We start from the raw sequence: 21082 nt of genomic DNA on the forward strand, positions 1-21082 counted from the left end.
AACTTCTTCACACTGCTTACATTGAGCAAACACAAAGACATTCCCCCATAGCAACATCATGGATTATTTCCAGGGTTAAGTTTCCAAAATTATCACAATCAATCACCGAAAATTCATCTATGAACCTGAAGAATTTAATGCAGTTTTTTTATTTTATTCTCATAATAATGCAAGTAGAGGTTGGCAATGGAGCACGAACAGATTGCTCCTACTGCTATACTTCTACTTTGCATTGGATGGGGGGGGGTCACCCTGTGCTGTTTAGTGAAGAGAACCTTGTGGTGTCCAGAATTTGTAGTTTCACCTCTGGAAACATAATATTTACTTGAAACACACACACACACACACACACACACACACACACACACACACACACACACACACACACACACACACACACACACACACACACACACACAATAGAGTTAAAAAAAAAAAAAAACGCTTGGTCAAACATCTCCTTACAATGTAGCTGAATTATAAACATATATCCATCATCAATATTATTTATAAATACAGAAAACAACGATGGACCCAACACTGAACCCTAGTGGAGTCCCTCAGGGTTCAGTGTTGGGTACATTATTGTTTTCTGTATTTATAAATAATATTGATGATGGTAAATCAAGCTTAATGTTCAAGTTTGCAGACGATACACAGGTTGGCAGGGTTGTTAAGGACGCTACTGACGCTATGCTGCTGCAACAGGATCTGGAAAGGTTGAGCAGATGGGCTGAGAGGTGGCAAATGAAGCTTAACATTGACAAATGTAAAGTACTACATATGGGAAACAGCAACCCCCAGAGCAACGTATCAACTCTGTGGTACTACACTGACAGTGGTAGAGAATGAAAAGGACCTGGGGGTATTTGTGCAGGCAGATATGAAGTTCTCTGAGCAGTGCAGATGGGCTGCAAGAGTAGCTCATGGTGTCTTATCAATGATATACAGGAATTTTTCTAGCAGGGATAGGGAGGTGATTATTCCCTTGTATAAGGCAATGGTCAGGCCGCACCTTGAGTACTTTATACAGGTCTGGAGGCCTCATTTCAAGAAGGATGTAGAGCTGCTGGAACGAGTACAGAGAAGGGCAACAAGGTTAGTGAACGGAACGAAGGGTTGCTCTTACGAAGAAAGGCTTAAGTTTTGCAAATTACAGTGTCTGGAGACTAGGCACTGGCGAGGTGATCTGATAGAGGTGTATAAAGCCTTGAATGGTTTGAGCATGCTCAATGCTGATGGGATACTGCCTCTTGCTCAGAATAATCACCTGAGATGGCATAAATTCAAATTGAGGAAAGACAGATGTAGGATAGATGTGCGAAAATTTGCCTTTAGCCAGCGGGTAGTTGGTTGGTGGAACAGACTTCCATCCCTTGTTGTGGAAGTTGATAGCCTAAATAAAATTAAGGCTCAGCTGGACAGGTATTTCGAATGAATGGAGGGGTGAAGTGGAAGGGGTTTTTTTTTTTTTTTTTTGGCTGATACTGCATAAGCTTGCTTTCTTGCATCATATACTAATACTAATGCTAATGCTAATCCCACATTGGGCTACATAAGATCTGGACATTTGAACATTATACAATAACTAAATCTAACATTTATCTAATTACAGTAATGATTTATTAACAAAATAATCAGGTGCACAATCAGATAACAATATCAATTTAGTATAATAATTTTCAAAATATTATTCTAATAAATCAAATTTAGTATACCACTGTGGCGTCACTATTTATTCTGTGGTAGTTAAAACTTCACAAGTAGTACAAATTCACTTAGAGTTAATTGTGAAGGCCAGACATAATTTTGAAGACTCTGATGTGTACTAGCAATATACTTGATAATATCAAGCAATATACTTGATAATTTTTTAAAATGTTGATCTCGGAACTACGTAACAAGTCACTGTACTGCATTAAATTAGTGTGCGAGAAAATTTCACTGAGTGTGGGAAAATTTCTCAAGTCGGCGTGGGAAACATTTTAATGCTGTTTTGCTATGCATTTTCAAGCTATCGATTCCATCAAATGAAACGATTTTGTTAAATATGCCAAAAATGCAATCGGTAAAAGAGCATTATAGTGATCTGTGACAGCGTTATAGTCAGATACAGGTTATAATATAAGAACAGCGTTATAGCGAATCAGCGTAAAGCGAACCGCGTTATAACGGGGGCCTGCTGTACTTTTGCCTATAGGTTCAAAAAAATAAATAAATAAAATGAAATGGCATCTATATGAAAATAAAAACATTCTGAGTTTAGCTGTATGGCTTGAGAAAGTGTTTATTGTCAGTCGGAAAATTTTGCTCCAGTGAAATGTAGCAAACTCACAATAATGCACTAAATTTCTTAACCAATTTTATATACAGATGGCTATATTGGTCATATTCTCTGTAGATAGCTAATTTATATTCTTTTTCAGTTTTGAGATATTCTAAGTTAGCATTAGTATTAATAGTGGCAAATGATGCAATAAAGCAAGCTTATATAGCATAAGCTAAAAAAAAATAATAATCCCATTTCACCTATCCATCCCATCCAACAGTTTATCTAGTTCTACCTTAAATTTATTCAAACTAACCACTTCCACAACAATGGATGGAAGGATGTTCCAGAAATCATCACCTGCTGGCTGAAGAACTTCTGCACATCTATTCTGCAATCATCCTTCCTCAATTTGAATTTGTGCTCTCTCATATGCATAGTCTAATAAAGAGGAAGAATCCCATCAGCACTGAGTTTGCTCGAGCCATTCAAAGCCTTAAACATCCTAATCAGATTACCTTGCAGATGCTGCAATTTTCAGAACTGAAGTCTTTCTTAATAAGAGCACCCCTTTGTTCTGCTCAGTTTGTTTTTCAAGAAAAGTAAATATCCCATTTGTAGCATGATAGTTGGCCATGTCACAAAAAGACAGCCATATGACTAAAAACAGCAATAAACATGAGATAAACCAGATTTGAATAGCAGAAATCAGTCTTCTAGAAGTGAGCTGAATCTCAAAGGATTACAGGGTCCTACGTATGTAATGAAACTTATGAAGATTGGCACCTGAACATCAGTTCAACTCCACCAGTAAAATCAATGTGTAAACATGTGTAAAACAATGTGCAAATACAAAATGTGTGTAATACAAAACAATGTGTAAAAGGCCAAAAGTGAAAAAGTATGTATTCATGGCAAATTATATAGGGAAGGAGTGTTGCAATGTTGATTTTGATTACTTAGCTATCAGGAAGAAGCAATCACTATAAAAGCTGCTTCCTGACAGTCTACCCTCCCATGAGGAGGTGAGCCTCTTTTGCTTTACTGTCTTATTTGCAACAATAAGCTTGAAGAAATCCCGCATTCAGAGGAGTTAGTGTGATATCTATTTATGCCAGAAATCCAACACAACTGGGAGCCCAAGGTAATGGTACCAGCAAAAGATCTCACCTCTTCACAAGTGCAAAGAGATAAGCAAATTCCACCCCAAAAAAGGGATCTCGTAATAAAAAAATAACAGAGTAGACAATTAATTAATAACAAACAACAACATAAACCAAAAATTAACAGTGAATAATTAACAATTAAATAATCATTGATGCATGGTGCTAGTTAGATGGCACTAGTTTATAATGGCTGCTTTTTTTTTTTTTTTTTAATTTCTGTGTTTTCCTTGCATTATACATTACAGTTTTTTATATGTCAACAGGGTTATGTTAAAATCTAATAAGTCGGAGATTGCAGCCCAGATAGGTTCATATATTTCCATAATTCGCTGTGATGCAACATAAGTACTGCTTAGAAATATAAAGTGATGTACTTCTACAAATCTCTAAGCCAAATCGCTTCTTTTTACGTCATCGCTCTAAGCCTAACTTATATACTGACAAAACCTTGTTGGTCATATTCTGCTGATTCTAGAATTGACATTTGCTCATTGAAAGCTGGCTTCTTAATAAACACCCTGAATCTTTCAATGAAAATCTTCTATTCAAAATCTAGTGTCTTAGCATTGAAGAAAAATTACTGGCTTCAGCCTTTTCTCTTCAATAAGCTCATTATTTCCGGAATAATAAAATGTTCCAGAGGTAAAAAAGCTGGAAAAAGGAAGGAACTGTTGCCACATCGTTAAATCGAAGACTAGTTGGGAATGCTAAAAAGCTCCAGCTCTTAAGCAAAAGATATCTTTGCTTGATCCGTGGGCAACACAAGTTGCAGTTGTTAGCAAGGAAATTCCTGTATGAATTACAACAAAGCATCCAAATTAAAACTGGACTAAAATGGATCAGATTTATAATAATGCTGTGAAACAAATAAATCACAGGGAAAAAAATAATATATATATATATATATAGTTCAATCAGTTAAGTCCAGTTAAAGGACCAGTGAATAAAAATCAATTTAGTAAAGTCCAAAATAATTACATTCGCATTAGTCAAAAAGCCAAGTCTACATGGTCACAATCAGTGACAATATCAGTAAACAAGATGCATGAAGTCAACACAATATCTGTACACAAGCTGCAATTATTGATCACAGCAAAACCAATCACAATAATAGTAGACAGATTTGGTAGTCACAATTGAGATAGCAAAAATATAGTCAAAGTCAATGACAGTATTGAATACCAAAAACAGCAGATCAAGATATTAAAAATTAACTCGACTTGAAAGCTCCATTTGCTGAAATTCTTCAGCAGGCAGAAATACTAGTAAATGTGTCAAATGATTACAAGTAAAATGAATCAAAATGTAGAATCTCTAAACAAGCTGAGTCAAAGGCGAGCACATTTAGCCAGTTTACATTAAATGAGATAGAGCTGTTGTCAATAAAAAAAGCAGAGATTTCCATTTATTAACTGCTTTTCTTGGAAAGTCCTAAAAATTCTGAAAACCTGTTCTGATCAGGAGTATTATACCAATTACAAGAGACAGCTGTTGGTAAATCATCATACAAATGACATGCACAGAGTATACATGTACGTTCTGTGCATGAATTAAATCCACTGTCTGTGGATTTAATTTACCTGTTGAACAGACAGTCCAGGAGCCCATCCCAACAACGGAAACAGAAGTGGAAACAGCAGTCTCTGCTCATTAATTAATAATGAGCTGATATCAGAAACTCCCTCCAAGAACCTATATGTTTCAAAAGGTGGAGGGTATTTTTGATAATAGCAACTAGGAAAATAAAATCAAATTAATGAATCTGGATGCCACCTTTTTATCTAACCAGATCATCAAAAAAAGATCCAACCCAACCCGGCCCTCTAGACAAAAATGATCAAAAAGAAACATTTCTGTAAGTCGGGAAAATCACATTATCTACAAGCACATTAATTTAGATAACTCAAAAGCCTCTTATTGAACAATCAAAAGCTCTTAAGGAATGCTTGTCACAATGTTAGTAGAATATACCATCTTGGGAAAGCTCTTACCAAAATATCCCTTCCTCTATGCCTCAAATCTGTTCTTTTAAAATTTTCAGAAGCTGAAACAAGTTCATACTTTGTAACAACATGTTAGTAAATTCTGCCATAATGAGTTAATACTTCCCAACATTAACCAAGATGTCACATGAAGATCACCCATGGGATATCTGGCATTCAAAGTCAACAATACATCATACACACATTCATGCACACACACGCACCTATTCATTTGGTTAGGTCTTCAAGTTTCAGTACATTCAAAAAAAGAGGCATGTGAAGCCTGTTTCTCCTCCTCCCAGAGAATCTATCTGGTCTTTCCCAACAACTGTTGGGGGGGGGGGGACATTTTTGGAAAGGATAGATCATAGCTGGTAACCTCTCCTCCACCCAAAGAGAGGAAGAAGATACCATCTATGCCATTACATTATTATTATTTTTTTTAAATTATTTATTTATTTATTTTATTGCAATGTTGGCCAAAAAGTACAATGTAAAAGTTCTACCATCCATCTTGGGTAATGCACTTAGCACAATGATTATCCTACACTTGAAGGCATTTCTGGAAAACAAAGCTATTTCCTGTTAGTATGTCATCAAATTAATGTCCTTTCAGGATTTTTTTCAGTCTAAGAAGCAAAAAAAAAAAAAAAAAGGCACATGCAACCATACATAGTGAATGGGAGGGAGGGGCCACTGGACTTCAGTAATAACAAATGCAACTTTTCAACATTATCACCATGAAGCTTCTTTTTTTTTTTTTTTTTTTAACTGCATCACGATGGCATCTCAAAACTTTGACATAGAACTCTTTATTGCTTGTCCTCTGGAGTGTATTCTTGGTGGAAAACAATGTTACAATTAAAAAATGCTAGCAACATGGCCTTTGTTTTGTGGTGCATTTGCTGCACTTTGGGGTGAGGGGGGGAGAATCTTCCACTGGGGTGGATCACCTTTGAAAAAATCAAATGCTTCACTTGAAACATTTCATTTTTTCCCATTTTATATCAAAATTTGGCACATGCATACTCAGTTCACTACACTCCAATGTTCTGAAATGCAATAAGATGTAAAAACTGCCTTCCAACTTGTTTATGGTCAACGAAAATCTGTCATTATTATTTGACCATAATAGACTGCCATAAGAAAGTGAACAGTGTACTGCATGGAGGTAAGAATGAATACATAATTTCTTTGTTGCATTGCACTCTACTGTCTCAACCTTAAGCAATGAGCATAATTCAGATACTTTTTAAACAGATTTTGCAGGAAATTCAAGAAGCTTTTTAAGACTCCTTCCTCATGAGGTCTGAGTCAGAGTGTATTTTCTGGCTGACAGTGCAGCAAATATTACAATGGGCAGTCCTACAGAAATAAGATTTATGGCTCCAGGGAACCTGGAACAATGAAGCCTATTGCTGCATCTCAGAAGAATGACATATCGGATATCTGAAGGGCATATTTTACACCTACAGAAACCTGACATCATCACAGAAAAAGAAGAGTAATGGAGAGTTTCTGGAGGTTTGGATGATACAGTGTAGCCTGTCCATAATCTACCACAGAAAGAAGAGGAGAAGGGAGTACAGATCCCCCAAGCTTGAACAAACAAAAATACAATCACTCAACCGAGAGAGAGAGAGAGAGAGAGAGAGAGAGAGAGAGAGAGAGAGAGAGAGAGATAGTTACTGTGTTTTTGCTATTGGTGACGTTGGTGCTCCTATTTGATCTGGAGCCATCTTGCCTATCTTATCCAGTCTAACTAGGGGCAGACTTTTCATACACGGGATCAAGATGGAAGCTTAGCCAGCCTTAATACAAGATCTAATGAACTGTTCAGCCCCATCCCAGCAACCAACAAATATCAGAAGAGAGCTTCCAAACCATCAGAATAGTTCCCCCACATCCTTCAGCCCCTTGTGTAGTTTTTATCAGATAGGGAACTGCAACTATCTCATCCATTGAAAATTTCTAGAACAGTAGATAACTGAGCCATTCAGAAACATTTAACACAGCCAGCAGAGCGATCAGGAACAGTTCCGAAGCAAGCAATGCAAATATGCATCCATTCAACTACAGTCAATAAATGAGCACTGTAAAAGAAAAGGCATATTGTGAAATGAACAACTGATTGATACTGGCACACTGATTGAACAAAGGGCTATTTATACAGCTGGCATTTTGCTTAGTGTCAATTGCACTATCTAGAGGGCACTATAAAAGCTGTATACTTAGTTCACAGTTTTATATGTCCTTTGCTTGTTTTCAAAGTTATTTTATCTAGTTTAGTATTTTCTATAAGGAGAAAGGGGAAAATTTTTTGAAGATTATGCTTACTGAATTTGAATTCTTTAGTTTGTGGAAAGTGCCCAGAGATGCTAAAACTTTGTTTAGAGTGCTTTGCAGATTATCATAAAGAGCTACAGTGAAATATAATGAAGTCGAGTATGTAATATAACTGACATAAACTAGAAATATTTTCTTGCAATAACTGTGGTGATTTTATTCAAATTGTTTTGTGTGTGTTTACATCTTGCCAAAGCAGCTAAGGCTACAATGCATCAGTATATTGTGTTTGTAAATTTGCATACATTCTATTGTCTCTGCCTGTTTTGCCAGATGAAAAATCTCAATTTCCACAAGGCAAAAACCCTGCAACCCAGGGTGGTGGCCAAGGATTGCTTGCTAATTCAGACATATTAAAAAAAAAATTAAAAAAAATAAATAAAAACACAAAACAAGCCATTTTGCTGAGATTTGAGTCCAGGCCTTTATCATCAGAGTGTATAAAGGCCTGGGATCTTATTGCAATTGAAATGAAGTGAAAAAACAAAAAAAAAAGACTAAAACTACTTGCTGAAGAATGATATTCAATCAAAATTTATAAAAAATATTATCAGTTACACTGAACACACATAGAAAGGACCTTCACAAATATAAATGACAGTGAATGCATTAAATAAATATCAGGTTTGTGACACGTTTTGAGCCATTCTAGACAGTACATTGACAAGGGGAGTTTAAACATATTAAATTTTAATATCTAAATTCAGACTATGTATATAAAGTGCTTAGCATCATAATACACAGCCATTTCTGAATAAACAGAAAATTTTTTAAGGTGGCATCGTTTTAGGTTATATCTCATATTGTGAATGCCTTCACAGGCGCCTCCGTAGCCAGGTGGGAAGGAGCAGCAGTGCGTAGCACACGCTTCTTGATTAGACCGGGGTTCGAGCCCGTCACCACCAAATACGGAGGATGCGGAAAGGTCACGAAATGACCACCGCATATCCCGGAGCAATATGGCCTTAGTTGCTAATGCTCCTAAAAACCAAAATAACAAAAAAACAACAGAATACCTTCACAACGAGTTGCCATGATATTGCACTACTTCGAATAAGTAACGCTTCACCTTCGAATAAGTAACGCTTCACCTGAAGCGTTACTTATTCGAAGTAGTGCAATATCATGGCAACTCATTGTGAAGGTATTCACAATATGAGATATAACCTAAAACGATGCCACCTTAAAAAATTTTCTGTTTATTCAGAAATGGCTGTGTATTATGATGCTAAGCACTTTATATACATAGTCTAAATTTGTTCGCAGCTTGAGGCTCTAGCCCTAAATGCGCCTTAGCCTTATCTAAATTCATTAGTTGATTAGACAACTTAATAAATAAATTATTTGATTTTGATATGATCTGCAGAAAAAAAAAAAGAGAATAGAATATATAAACAAGAAGAAAGGAATAAACAATCCAGTGTAGATCCTTTAATTGAAGAATTTGCTTTTCCCCATCTATCATCAGGAAATCCATGTACTATATCAACACCATGAATAGATCATCACTGATTAGGTATGTCTTTATAGCCAATTTATGAAAGAACTTGTTTCAACATTATATTATTAATTAAATGTTTTTGTGTATGTTTATTGTGTGTTTATTTATTAATATTATATGTTTTCGATATGTATTTCAAAATCTATACAAGAAGATCAACTTTCTCATTTATCAAATTCAGCAGTGAACTGGATATGAACCGATTTACGATCTTAGTCGTATTATGCAGAGAACATAGCTTAGGTGTGCAGCTGATATCCTTTAGTGAAGGAGTAGTATTACATTAGTAAACATTTTAGTCAGAATCTGAACAGCTTCTAAAGCAACTAATTTTGATACTGGAGTATAGTATTTATTTTTATACATTATATTCCGAGATCCTACAAGTTTAAATTCTCTTTCTCTCTAACCCCCCCCCCCCCCCCAATATTTCTAGCTTTCTTAGTCACCATTTATGATCTACATTAGATGCTAATATCATGTTTTCCATGTCTTCTGTAGTACAATGATGATATGCCACAGTACTTTACTTCATATTTTGTTTTTATCACTTTTAGTGATTTTATTATTTCTCTGTATATTCTTATCACTCTTATTTCTATCCATACTTTAACATTTATTCTGTAAATTTTTTTATCATATATTTTATTTTAATAAAAGTTTTATTTCTTATGTTCTGTCAGTGGTAGTAGTAGTAGTAGTAGTAGCAGTGGCATTTGATGCAAGAAAGCAAGTGTATGAGCTTATGCAGCATCAGCCAAAAAAAAAAAAAAAAAAAAAAAAAATCACACCATTCCCTCCAAATGCCTGTCCAGTTCCTCCCTAAATTTATTCAACCTATCAACTTCCACAACGACAGATGGAAGTTTGTTCCAGCAATTAAACACCCGCTGGCTAAAGGCAAATTTCCGCACATCTAATCTACATCTGTCTTTTCTTAATTTGAATTTATGCCCCCTTAGGTTCATAATCTGAACAAGGCCTTATACACCTCAATCAGATCACCGTGCAGGTGCCTAGTCTCCAGCCACTGCAATTTGCAGAACTTAAGCCTCTCTTGGTAAGAGGATCCCTTCATTCCCCTCACCAATCTTGTTGCCCTTCTCTGTACACGCTCAAGTAAATCTACATCCTTCCTAAAATGAGGCCTCCAGACCTGTACGCAGTACTCAAGGCGTGGCCTGACCATTGCCTTATACAGAGGGATAATCACCTCCTTTTCCCTGATAGCAAAATTCCTATATATGGTCACAAGGTTTATTTTAGTATGCATATTGCTGCTGCACAAGGCCATTTTGCAAATATAGATCAGTTATCAGTAAAATTTAAGGGGCTGGACAAAGGTCACTTTTTGTGGTTTCTACCACTCACATCACACCTTCTCTGCATACTCCATTATGTGATCATTACTGATTCTTGAGTTCAAATTTTTTAAATTTCTCAATTATACCAGCACTAAGATCATTACTGATTCCCACATGACTCCCATGATCTCAGCTTTTTTTTTTTTTTTTATGAGAACCCCAAACACGAGAGGTATTATAACCTATAGTACTTAGTACCGTGCTTGGGTTGGAGGTTGAGAAGACGAAAGAAGATATTTGTTGATATTGGACTTGAACTTCTGTAGATTGTAATTTTCAGGAAATACGTATGAAGGAAGGTTGTTCCAGAAAACGGCAGTTGAATGAATAAATGAGGAAGATGAAAAGTTGGTTCTGTGGGTTTGAAGTTGGACAGTAAATGGATGTTGGCTGGTGGCGGCACGTGTTCGGACTGTTTTGAAAGAGAGAGCGGGAATTATAGAAGCCAATTCAGAAGAACAGTGCCCATGGAAGTATCTGTAGAAGAGGCATGCAGCAGAAACAGTGCGTCTATGAGAAAGCGAGTGGAGAGACTCTGTTAGAGATGAATCATTAATTAACCTAACTGCCCTCTTCTGAATGGAATCAAGAAGCCTGAAAGAGGTTTTGGGGGCACCACCCCAGATGTGGGAACAATATTCCATGGCAGGGCGGATTTGCAATTTATACAGAGTGAGCAGCTGTTTGGAAGAAAAGTAACGCCGAGAGCGAAAGAGAAAACCAAGTTTTTTAGATGCAGAAGAAGCAATATTTGTAATGTGCTTGTGCCAAGAGAGATTAGAAGTCAGGGTAATCCCCAAAAGAGATATATCATTTTGCCTAGAAATCGGAGTATCACTAAAAATAAGCATAGGAGCAGAAGAATCCTTTTTGCGAGATATAAGACAAGATTGAGTTTTAGAAGGGTTGAAATCAACTGAGTTGTCTTTGCCCCACTGGAGAATTACCTGAAGATCTGCATTTAAGGAATTGGCAGCAGATTTTCGAGAACTTGAAGCTGATTGAGCTGGACAAGGTTTCTCAAAATGGAAAGTTGAATGCAATGTGCTATCATCGGCAAAACTATGGATAGGATTTCCAGTCAATGGAAGAAGGTCATTGATATACAAGAGGAAAAGAGTGGGGGAAAGAACTGAACCTTGGGGGACACCGGCATTAGTGGAGAAGTTAGAAGACAGAGAGCCATCTACCATCACCCTCAGTGAGCGATCAGAGAGAAAACTGGATAACCAATTACTAAAAACAGTTGGCAATCCATAAGATGGAAGCTTGTTTAGAAGACCTTTATGCCAAACACGATCAAAAGCCTTTGAGATGTCAAGAGCAACTACTTGTGTTTCACCGAACCTTTCCATTGAATTAGTCCATAAATGTGTAACATAAGCCAAAATATCACCAGTGGATCGACACTGACGGAATCCATACTGGCGATCGTTGATCAGACGGAAGGTTTCTAGGTAGTTTAAGAGTTGGCGGTTAATCGATTTCTCCATTACTTTAGAAAGAGTAGAAGTAATTGCAATGGGACGATAATTGGATGGGAGGGATTTGTCACCCTTTTTAGGAACTGGCTGGATATGAGCAAATTTCCAAGCAGAAGGAAAAACACCTTTGGAATAAGAAAGTGAAAAAAGGCGGCAAAGAATAGGAATAAGTTCAGGAGCACAGGTTTTGAGAACAAGTGGAGAAATCCCATCAGGACCTGGAGCTTTCTTAGCATCAAGATTCATCAAAATCCTTCTGATATCCTTTTGACAGAAGACCACAGGAGGCATTGAATGGAGCGTGTTAGGAATGGTGGGAGGTGTTTTACCAAGATCATTAATACATGAGCTCGAAGAAAAATGGGATGCTAGCAGGTCAGCTTTATCCTTGGCTGAAGTGACAACAGAACCATCTGGTTTGGACAGAGGTGGGAGCAGAGATGGGCAAAAGTTGCGGCCAATAGCTTTGGCAAGAGACCAGAATGCTCGGCTACCATTAGGGCAGGAAGCAAGTTTTCTACTCTTAGCCTGTTCAAACTCTAGTTTGGACTGATTAATAACTGCTTTACAATTGTTGCGAGCTTTGGTGTAGGCAGAAAATGAAACTGAAGAATTAGAAACAAGCCAATTACGATATGCAACGTTCTTCTCTTGGACAGCCTTAGCACATTTATTGGAAAACCAAGGTTTAGATAAAGGACGAGATTTTAAAGTGGAGTGTGGGATAAAGGATTCCATTCCTGCAAGAATAATTTCACTGACACGATCTGAGCAAACGTTGACATCAGAAGTTTTGAAACAGTAATCTGACCAAGGAAAGGAAGAAAAGAAGTCTCGCAGGTCATCCCATTTTGCATTTTTGTAATGCCAAACAACACGAGGTTGGGAATAGCCATGAGATAAAGGTTCCATTGGAGAAGAGACAATCACCAAGTTGTGATCTGAAGTGCCTAAAGGACCTCTCACTTCAACCTTGTACTTAGAAGGGTTGTTTGTGAGAAAAAGATCAAGCATATTGGCTGTATGATTAGGATTGTCCGGTATTCTTGTAGGTAAATGAACAATCTGTGCTAGGTCATTAGTAATTGCAAAAGCCTCAGTATCTCGACCTGCTGGGTCGGTGTGACTAGAAAACGGAAGCCAGCTGGAGTTGTGAACGTTAAAATCACCAAGGAAAATTACCTCACTGTTAGGAAAGTTGGACTGGAGAAAGTCAAGTTGCAAAGAGAGGAAGTCAAAGAGCTCCAAGTGATTAGTGGAGTTGGGAGAACGGTAGAGACAACAGATGAATTTTACACAATGAGGTAGAGAGATTTTAAGCCAGAGAAGATCAAAGAGAGGAGATTCCAAATTGCCAAGTCTCTGACAGGGAATATCAGAACGGACATATGCACAAGTACCACCTTTGAGGCGAAAGGAATCATACAGCAAATAATTTGGACATCTGAGATGAGCAGTAGTTGAATCAACTGATAACTGAGATTCAGTCAAAAAAAGTACATGGGGTTTGGAAGACTGCAAGTGGAAATGGACATCGTTGAGATTAGAATTGAGACCACGTATATTTGTGAAATGAATTAGGAAATCCTTGGGAGGTTTAGATCTTTTCGCAGATAAGCTTGCTCTATTATTTTGACAATTCATGGTGTATTCAATAGTAAGAAAAAGTGGGTGGGACATGCTGTATGAAGTAATGAAATTTTTGGATATGGCGTACATGTGGTAAGAATATACCCAGATCCTTGACATATCGTGGCCTCGACAATGCTCCCCGCATACACACTACTCGGACTCCCTCCAGTCACTATCTGGCAGAGTAGAGGTAGCAAGATTATACACTAGCTGATCCGGAAGCTTCCTAGAGAGTTACCAATAGGTTCAGTCCGGTGGACTAACTAGCGGCCGGCCTGCTAACACCGTTTTAGAGCTGTACCCTCGAAATGTAAGGAATATTGGATCTCGCCACGACATTCATCATAACCTCAAAAATCATCAATCATACTGCATGATTGATGATTAGATTTAGAAGAGATTTAGATGAGCAGCTAGCAACTGCTCATCTAAATCTCTTCAAAAAAGACACTGTGATGGGTTTAAAGTGAATATTTTCAAAGTAATTTTGTGTGTGTGTGTGTGTGTGTGTGTTTTTTTTTTTTTTTTTCTCTGGGGCAAAAAAGCTGGACAAAGTGGCTAGCAACCTTACTACCTTTCGCTGAGAAATGGTGATTTTGCATTATATCAAAATGCTAAAAATATGGCTAGGATTTTTTTGAAAATAACAGGAAAAACAGCTTTTCATATCAAAATAAATTAGGAAATCAAACAGATGTTTTGTTTCTAATCGTTAAGGATTTGTAATTTTCAGCTATAAGACCACTGCAAAAATAGTCATATAATAGTGAGAAGTTGATTATAATAAAGTTTGATAGGCTTTTTTCCAACTACATTCGCACAAAACATATTTTTAAAGGCGTGCAAACTGGTAGTTTAGCTAACAATTATGTGCCATAAAATGAATGTGTGATAAGTGAAAACTCTGAAGAATAAATTATCAGATTCAAAAGTGAAGAAAGTATAAGAAGATGATATCTTTCTGGTTATACTGAAAGAAGTGGCTAAGAAGGTCAAACTCTTATTTATAATAATAGTGGTATCAGTGGACTCAGAGATTGGAAATATGCAAATCTCTCCACACAGAACCACACCCCAAAACACACAGGGCAAATTAACAGATTGACCTGAGGAAATAAACACCTATAAGTCTGACAACTCTGTCAGAAAAAATTATGGAATCAGTGATTAAAGGATGAAGTGCAAAATCATCTCAATAGTAATAATACTGCAAGAGTCACAACATGGTGTAAGGGAAATTGTCTAATCAATCAGGTAGTATATTATGCAGTAGTCAAAAAAGAACTGGCTGAAAGGAATAACCCTAATATAACTGTGATTTTAGAAAGACTTTCAAAACAATGAAACAGAAATGTTGGAAAAGGCTCATAATACAGAGAGAGGTTGCAACTGCGAATAAAAAGATGGTTAGCTGGTAAAAGGAAAACAGTAGTTATAAATGAGAAATGTTCTGAGTACACTAGTATTATGAAAAATTCTCTCAGTGTTCTAATGCTAGGGCCATTGTTCTTTCTGATTTTATTAACAATAATGATATCATACTTATCATTAACAAAAATTAGAAGTTTGTGTAAAAATTCAATAAACAATATTACAGTGGATACACTGTTATAAATAATATTATTTATTAATTTATATAATGCTAGGAAATACAAGGTTTCACATGTGGGTATATAATCCCAAGTTAAATTATCAAGGATGTGGGGGGTCACACATTCAACACTGCTTAAGGTGAAAATGATATAGAGGTTGCAAAACCGTCCAATATGAAGTTCTTGCAGTGGTGAAATAAGGCTATTGGGTATTATGATAAATGGCAATTTTGTTCACAGAGAAAAATCAGTAATTATCACATAATACATGTGATACACACTACCTCATCTCATTAAAAATATCAGCTTGCTTGAAAGGGCAGGTACAAAATAGGGTGGCATGAATAGTTATGGGTTCAAGGAGACATTTTTACAAGAAAAGAATTCAGTTAAGTTTCAGTATTTGGAAACTAAATATCTGCATGGCAATCAGATTGAGATGTTTAAGGTCTTTAAAGGGTTGAGCATACCATAATATCAGATAAGAGCATATTCTCTCTATCTCTCATGACGATGCAAACAACGGGAGACAAAATTAAAGAATCAGAATTACAGACTAGCTGTAGAAAATCTGCATTTAGTCTAAAAAGAATCAGTTGTTGGAACAAGTTATTAGCTAGCATCGTAGAGTCAAGAACTTATATAGGTTTAAAAAAATCAGACAAATATTTGAAGTATATAAAATATAAAATTACAGAACCAAACTTTTTTTTAATATCAGACAAAGCAACAAAATATCTGCTTTCTTGCACTGTTCTGCCATTTTAAACTTAATACTAAAAATCATATAAAGAAGAGTAGAATAAGACATGCTAATTACTTACGGCACACTGTTCACAGTGACTTCCATAAACATTAGGCCAACATCTGCATTCTCCTGAAGCGTGATCACAAAGATGGGTGCCACAGTCATCACAGTGGCATTCTGTAAAAGTAATAAAAAGGACTAGTCAACATTCTATTATTGTTGGTATGAAGTTTAATGATACAAGAGCAACTGAGACCAAATTGTGTCTGTTCATAGTTTATTTTATATATATCTATATATATATAATATTCAATTCATAGACGGAGCCACAGGAAGATGCAAACGGTTGTCTAAGTTGATAAGCCTTTTTTTTTTCTTATTAACAATTTGCACTTTAACCATTTAACTGATTGCCAATTTGCACAATCGTGTCCTTTGTTCCAAAAATAAAAAATAAAATAAATAATAATAATTCTCTACTAGCACTGCCTACCTTAAAAGAAACAACTAATCCATTGCACTGCTCGCTCACCACATGCACATGCAAGCTCATACACTCATTTCCATTTATTATGATTAAAATGTTCAGAAGTCATTCTTGCTATCAACTAACAGTCAGCAATTGTTTGCTGACTGTTAATATTTTAAACATGGGTGGAACCCATGTTTAAAATATTTTCATTTGTGGAATTCTTTCAAAATTCACCATTTAGAGCAAAACATGAGGGCTAATCTAGATGAAATAGAATTCGCTACTTTCCTGCTTGCAACCGGAAATGGAACATATCCCACAGTGCCTGGAACTTTGGACTAAATTGAACTAGATCCTAAACTAATAGTTCATGATAGTTTGATTCCTTTTGTTTTTGGCCACAATTTTACTTATGTAAATGCCATTTTGTTGCGTGCTATTCTTGCCACAAAAAATGATGAGTGTTAAAAAATCAATTTAGAAATTTTACAAATGATGCCTGGTGATTGATTACAATACAAGAGTGTTAACAAATTTATAACTGAAGATACTGAAGCACTTTACCGATATCCAACCGAATTCCTGGATTTAAGTGGTTTACCACCAAACATTTTGTTTGGTACTTGCTACCTGGGAGTATAAAATGCTGATGGAACTGATATTCGGGTGATGCACAAATCAAGTGGGCCCAATTTCAGCGGAGTTCGAATAGTCTGTGACAGCCAAATCCTCTGCTTGCACCTTCACAATGGTGGGCCTGCTAGTAATCCTGGGTATAACCACCATGTGCAAGCACACTGTGGGTGACCACCCAGGTGTGAACAAACATAAGCAGGGGTTGACGTGTGGCACCAACACAACATGGAAGAATGCCACCCCCTCTGTGTTACCTGGCAATACTAGGTGGTAGATGACTCTCATCAACTGGTGAAATACCACCACTTTACTTATTGGAGGCTTGAAGTGGTGGAACCCATGTTTAGTCTCCAGAGCTAAGTTCCAGTCAACCCTTCCCCCATCTCTTCCATCATGCAGTAGGATTGATGTCTTTTGAGGTTATGATGAACATCATGGTGAGATCCAAACTTCCTTACATTTCAAGGGTACAGCTCTAAAACAGTGTTCACAGGACAGCTAGTTAGTACACGGGACCAAACCTCTTGAAGGCTTCCGGACCAGCTAGTGTATAATCTTGCTACCTCTACTTTTCCAGATAATGACTGGAAGCATTGTCGAGGCCACGTTACGTCAAGGATCTCTGTATATTCTTACCATGTGTTAGCCAAATCAAAAAATTTCATTACAAATAGAGTAACCTTATCTGCAAAAAGATCTAAACCTCCCAAACACTTCCTAGTTCATTTCACAAATACAAGGTTGTTAAAATTAAAGTATCCCTATGTAGAGGGCTCTGGAGCGAGTTCTAAGGCTTGTACTGAAGAGAACTTTGGACAACAGGTACAATAAAGAATGCGCTCACCATTATTGTAAAAAAAAAAATTAGTTACAAAATCTGTCACTGTATGGCACATAAATATCTTAGTTACAATTATGCAAATAACGTAAGTTATTTGCATAATCATAAGTTATTGCCACAGCCCCACTACTCAGCTCTACTGTACTGTATAAAAGCAAAGCAGTGTCTTCAAAATCATACAGTAGATGTTTGCCCGCACTACAGCAGCAATGCCAACAACGTTGCAGGAAAAGGCACTATCAATGAAGCTATACTATCAGAACAGCAACAATGCAGCTGCAACTATCAGAGAATTTTAGCATCAGAAGCACATAAGGCGTGGACCTATGACTATCTGTTCTGTCCACAAAATGATTGTGAAATTTGAAGCAACAGGACATCTTGGTGTTAAACCAAGTAGAGGTCAAAATCGAGTGGACTCTCGTGTTAAAGATGTGGCTATGGCTGTCGTGGATTTATCAAGTCAATCTCCATGTGGTAGCGCAAGTGTGCCAGCTGTTTCTTGTGAAGTGGGCATGCCGTATTCCACTGTAAGGCTAGTAATGCGTCAGGTGTTGTGGTACTATTCTTACAAGATGCACATGCTATAGCAGCTAAAGCATGGAGATACAGATATTCGTTTCACATACACACTTCAGTTTCTGGCATGGATGAGTGTGGATATCACTTGGCCATGGACCATTCTTTGGAGTGATGAAGCCCTTCATCTGCTTAAATGGACAAGTGACTTCTGCTTAAATGGACAAGTGAATACGCACAACTGTCGCATTTGGGCAACAGAAAACCCTTGAGTTATCCAAGAGGTCCCGTTACAAGAGGTCCTGTTAAAAGTGACAGTGTGGTGTGGATTTACGGCCACATTCATGATTGCACAATAATTTTTTGAACAGGTAACACCAACTGAACCCCGCACCTGTTCCGTCACTGGAGAGTGATATTATGAAATGTTGGCAAATTTCGCAATACCAGAGCTGCAACACCGTGGGTGCCTTCAGTCTCCTCAAAGTCATGGAGAAGTGCCTTCTTCCCATCCTAACCAACCAGGTTCTGCCATGTGAATCACCATTCATTCACTATGCCTTGAAATGCAGGTCCACCATTACCAACCTGCTGCAAACCACCAACGCCATTCTGGGGCTCGACAAGATAGGGCTGATATGGCAACTGTTTATCTGGATATCCAGTCTGCATTCGACAGCATAGACATCCAGTCCCTCCTGCAACTTTGTGAGGAGGGATACCAGATAAAAGGCAATATATTGGAATTCTTGAAGTTACTACTTACGACTAGGGTCCCTCACCTGACTGTGAATAAAAAATTATTCAAAAGAAAAGTTTGTGTAGGTGTTCCCCAGGGTGGAATTCTATCAGGGCTCCTCTTTATGGGTGCCATCCACCCATTCCTGTGCCAGCAAACAGAATTTAACGGTTATGCAGATGACTTGAAACTCCTCTATCGGATACAAGGGACCACCCAAGCTGATTCTGTTTCTGAAACCATAATTAATGGCCTTAAGAATTTGATTACATACTTGGCAAAGTTTTCTCTTAAGATAAATCCAAACAAATCTGCACAAATGGTATTCTCACTCAAATCAAGCCCAACACAAGTAAATCTGGAAATCCACAGAATGCCCATTACCCCAGTAAACAAGCACAAAGATCTTGGCATTATTTTTGACCCCAAACTCAGTTTCAAACACCATGTTGCGATTAATCACAACAAGGTCTGCAGCAGATCCAGATGGATTGCCAAACAACACCTTGATGTCACGGAGCCTGAGTACATGCTCCACTACATATACCAGTTTCTGCAGCCAGTCAACACTATGGTTCAGAAATCTGAGTGTCAGCAACGGAAACCACGCTAAAAACCATTGCATCTGATGAGTACTGGCTTCTTCGGTGGGTCACCTTCAAGCATAAACTGCCACCACTCACACATAATTCAGATATTACCCAACTTCCCAATTACAGAAAAGTCACCAAACGGATATCGCCCTCCGCTTGCTCATGTCAATTTAAATGATAGCGGGAGAAGTCAATATGCCAAGTTCTTGGCAGATGTGCAATTGGAGGATCCCCCCCCCCCTCAAAAAAAACCTTTAAGAGCCCTCTCCTCTCTGCAGACTGTGAAGGGGAGGCTCAGGATAGGCGATAGATTCCTGCCCAATTCCATAGAGATGCTCCAAAACGTCCAGGAGATGGATATGGACTACAAAAAGTACAGAGAACAAATTCTACATTAGACACACCATCAGGGAACAGCTTTTGTCTTTAGTCGAGTGATTGCCATCGTCTTTTCATGTTCTTTCATTTCCCATTTTCATATTAATTTTATATGTAAAATATATAATTATACGTTTATGTAATTTTTCATGTATTAATTATTTTATGTTAATACCCCTAGCATTATCGTAGTTATGGGTATTATTGCATCAGGCATCATGTAACCATTCACTGCCTACAATAAAGATATTAATGATACCATATTCACGCAACATGGTGCCCCACCCCCAAATCCACCATTGTGTCCAAAGATTGCTAAGGCAACGCTTTACAGACAAACAGGTCATCAGCCATTGTTTCCAGACAACTTGGCCACCCTGATCACCAGACCTCAATCTCCATGCGACTTTTCGTTGTGGGGTTTTTTGAAGAACCAGGTGTATCGGGAAGGATGTCAAACTCTGGCCAATCTGAAGGACAGAATTAGACTTCATGTGCTGGCTATTCCAGATCACATGTTATGTTCTGCTGTAGAAAATGCTGTTCTTCGAATGGAAACTGTTGCTGACCAAAATGGAGGACACATTGAACAATTGTAGCACTGTTCAAGTGATTTGTATTGCCACAGTGCCAAATTTTGGCACTGTGGCAATACAAAATTTTGTAACAAATTTTTTTTTTTTTTCAATTAATGGTGAGCACATTTTTTATTGTACCAGTTGTCCAAATTTCTCTTCGGTACGAGACTTAGAACTCGCTCCAGAGAATTCTACATAGGGATACTGCAATTTTAACAACCCTGTATATGTGGTCTCAGTTC

General features: G+C 37.4%; 1 protein-coding gene across 1 annotated transcript in view; it reads right to left on the minus strand.

The window, feature by feature from the left end:
• Nucleotides 1-21082, minus strand: part of LanA (laminin subunit alpha) — a 1178005-nt gene that overhangs the window by 477911 nt on the left and 679012 nt on the right. Inside the window, exon 34 of the mRNA XM_090374120.1 lies at nt 16161-16261. Coding sequence (XP_090230246.1) covers nt 16161-16261 — 101 coding nt within the window. The remainder of the gene's footprint in view (nt 1-16160; nt 16262-21082) is intronic.

This window comes from Mastigoproctus giganteus, chromosome 5 (genome assembly GCF_048544385.1).
Source record: "Mastigoproctus giganteus isolate SK-2022 chromosome 5, ASM4854438v1, whole genome shotgun sequence".
Taxonomy (NCBI): Eukaryota; Metazoa; Arthropoda; class Arachnida; order Uropygi; family Thelyphonidae; genus Mastigoproctus; species Mastigoproctus giganteus.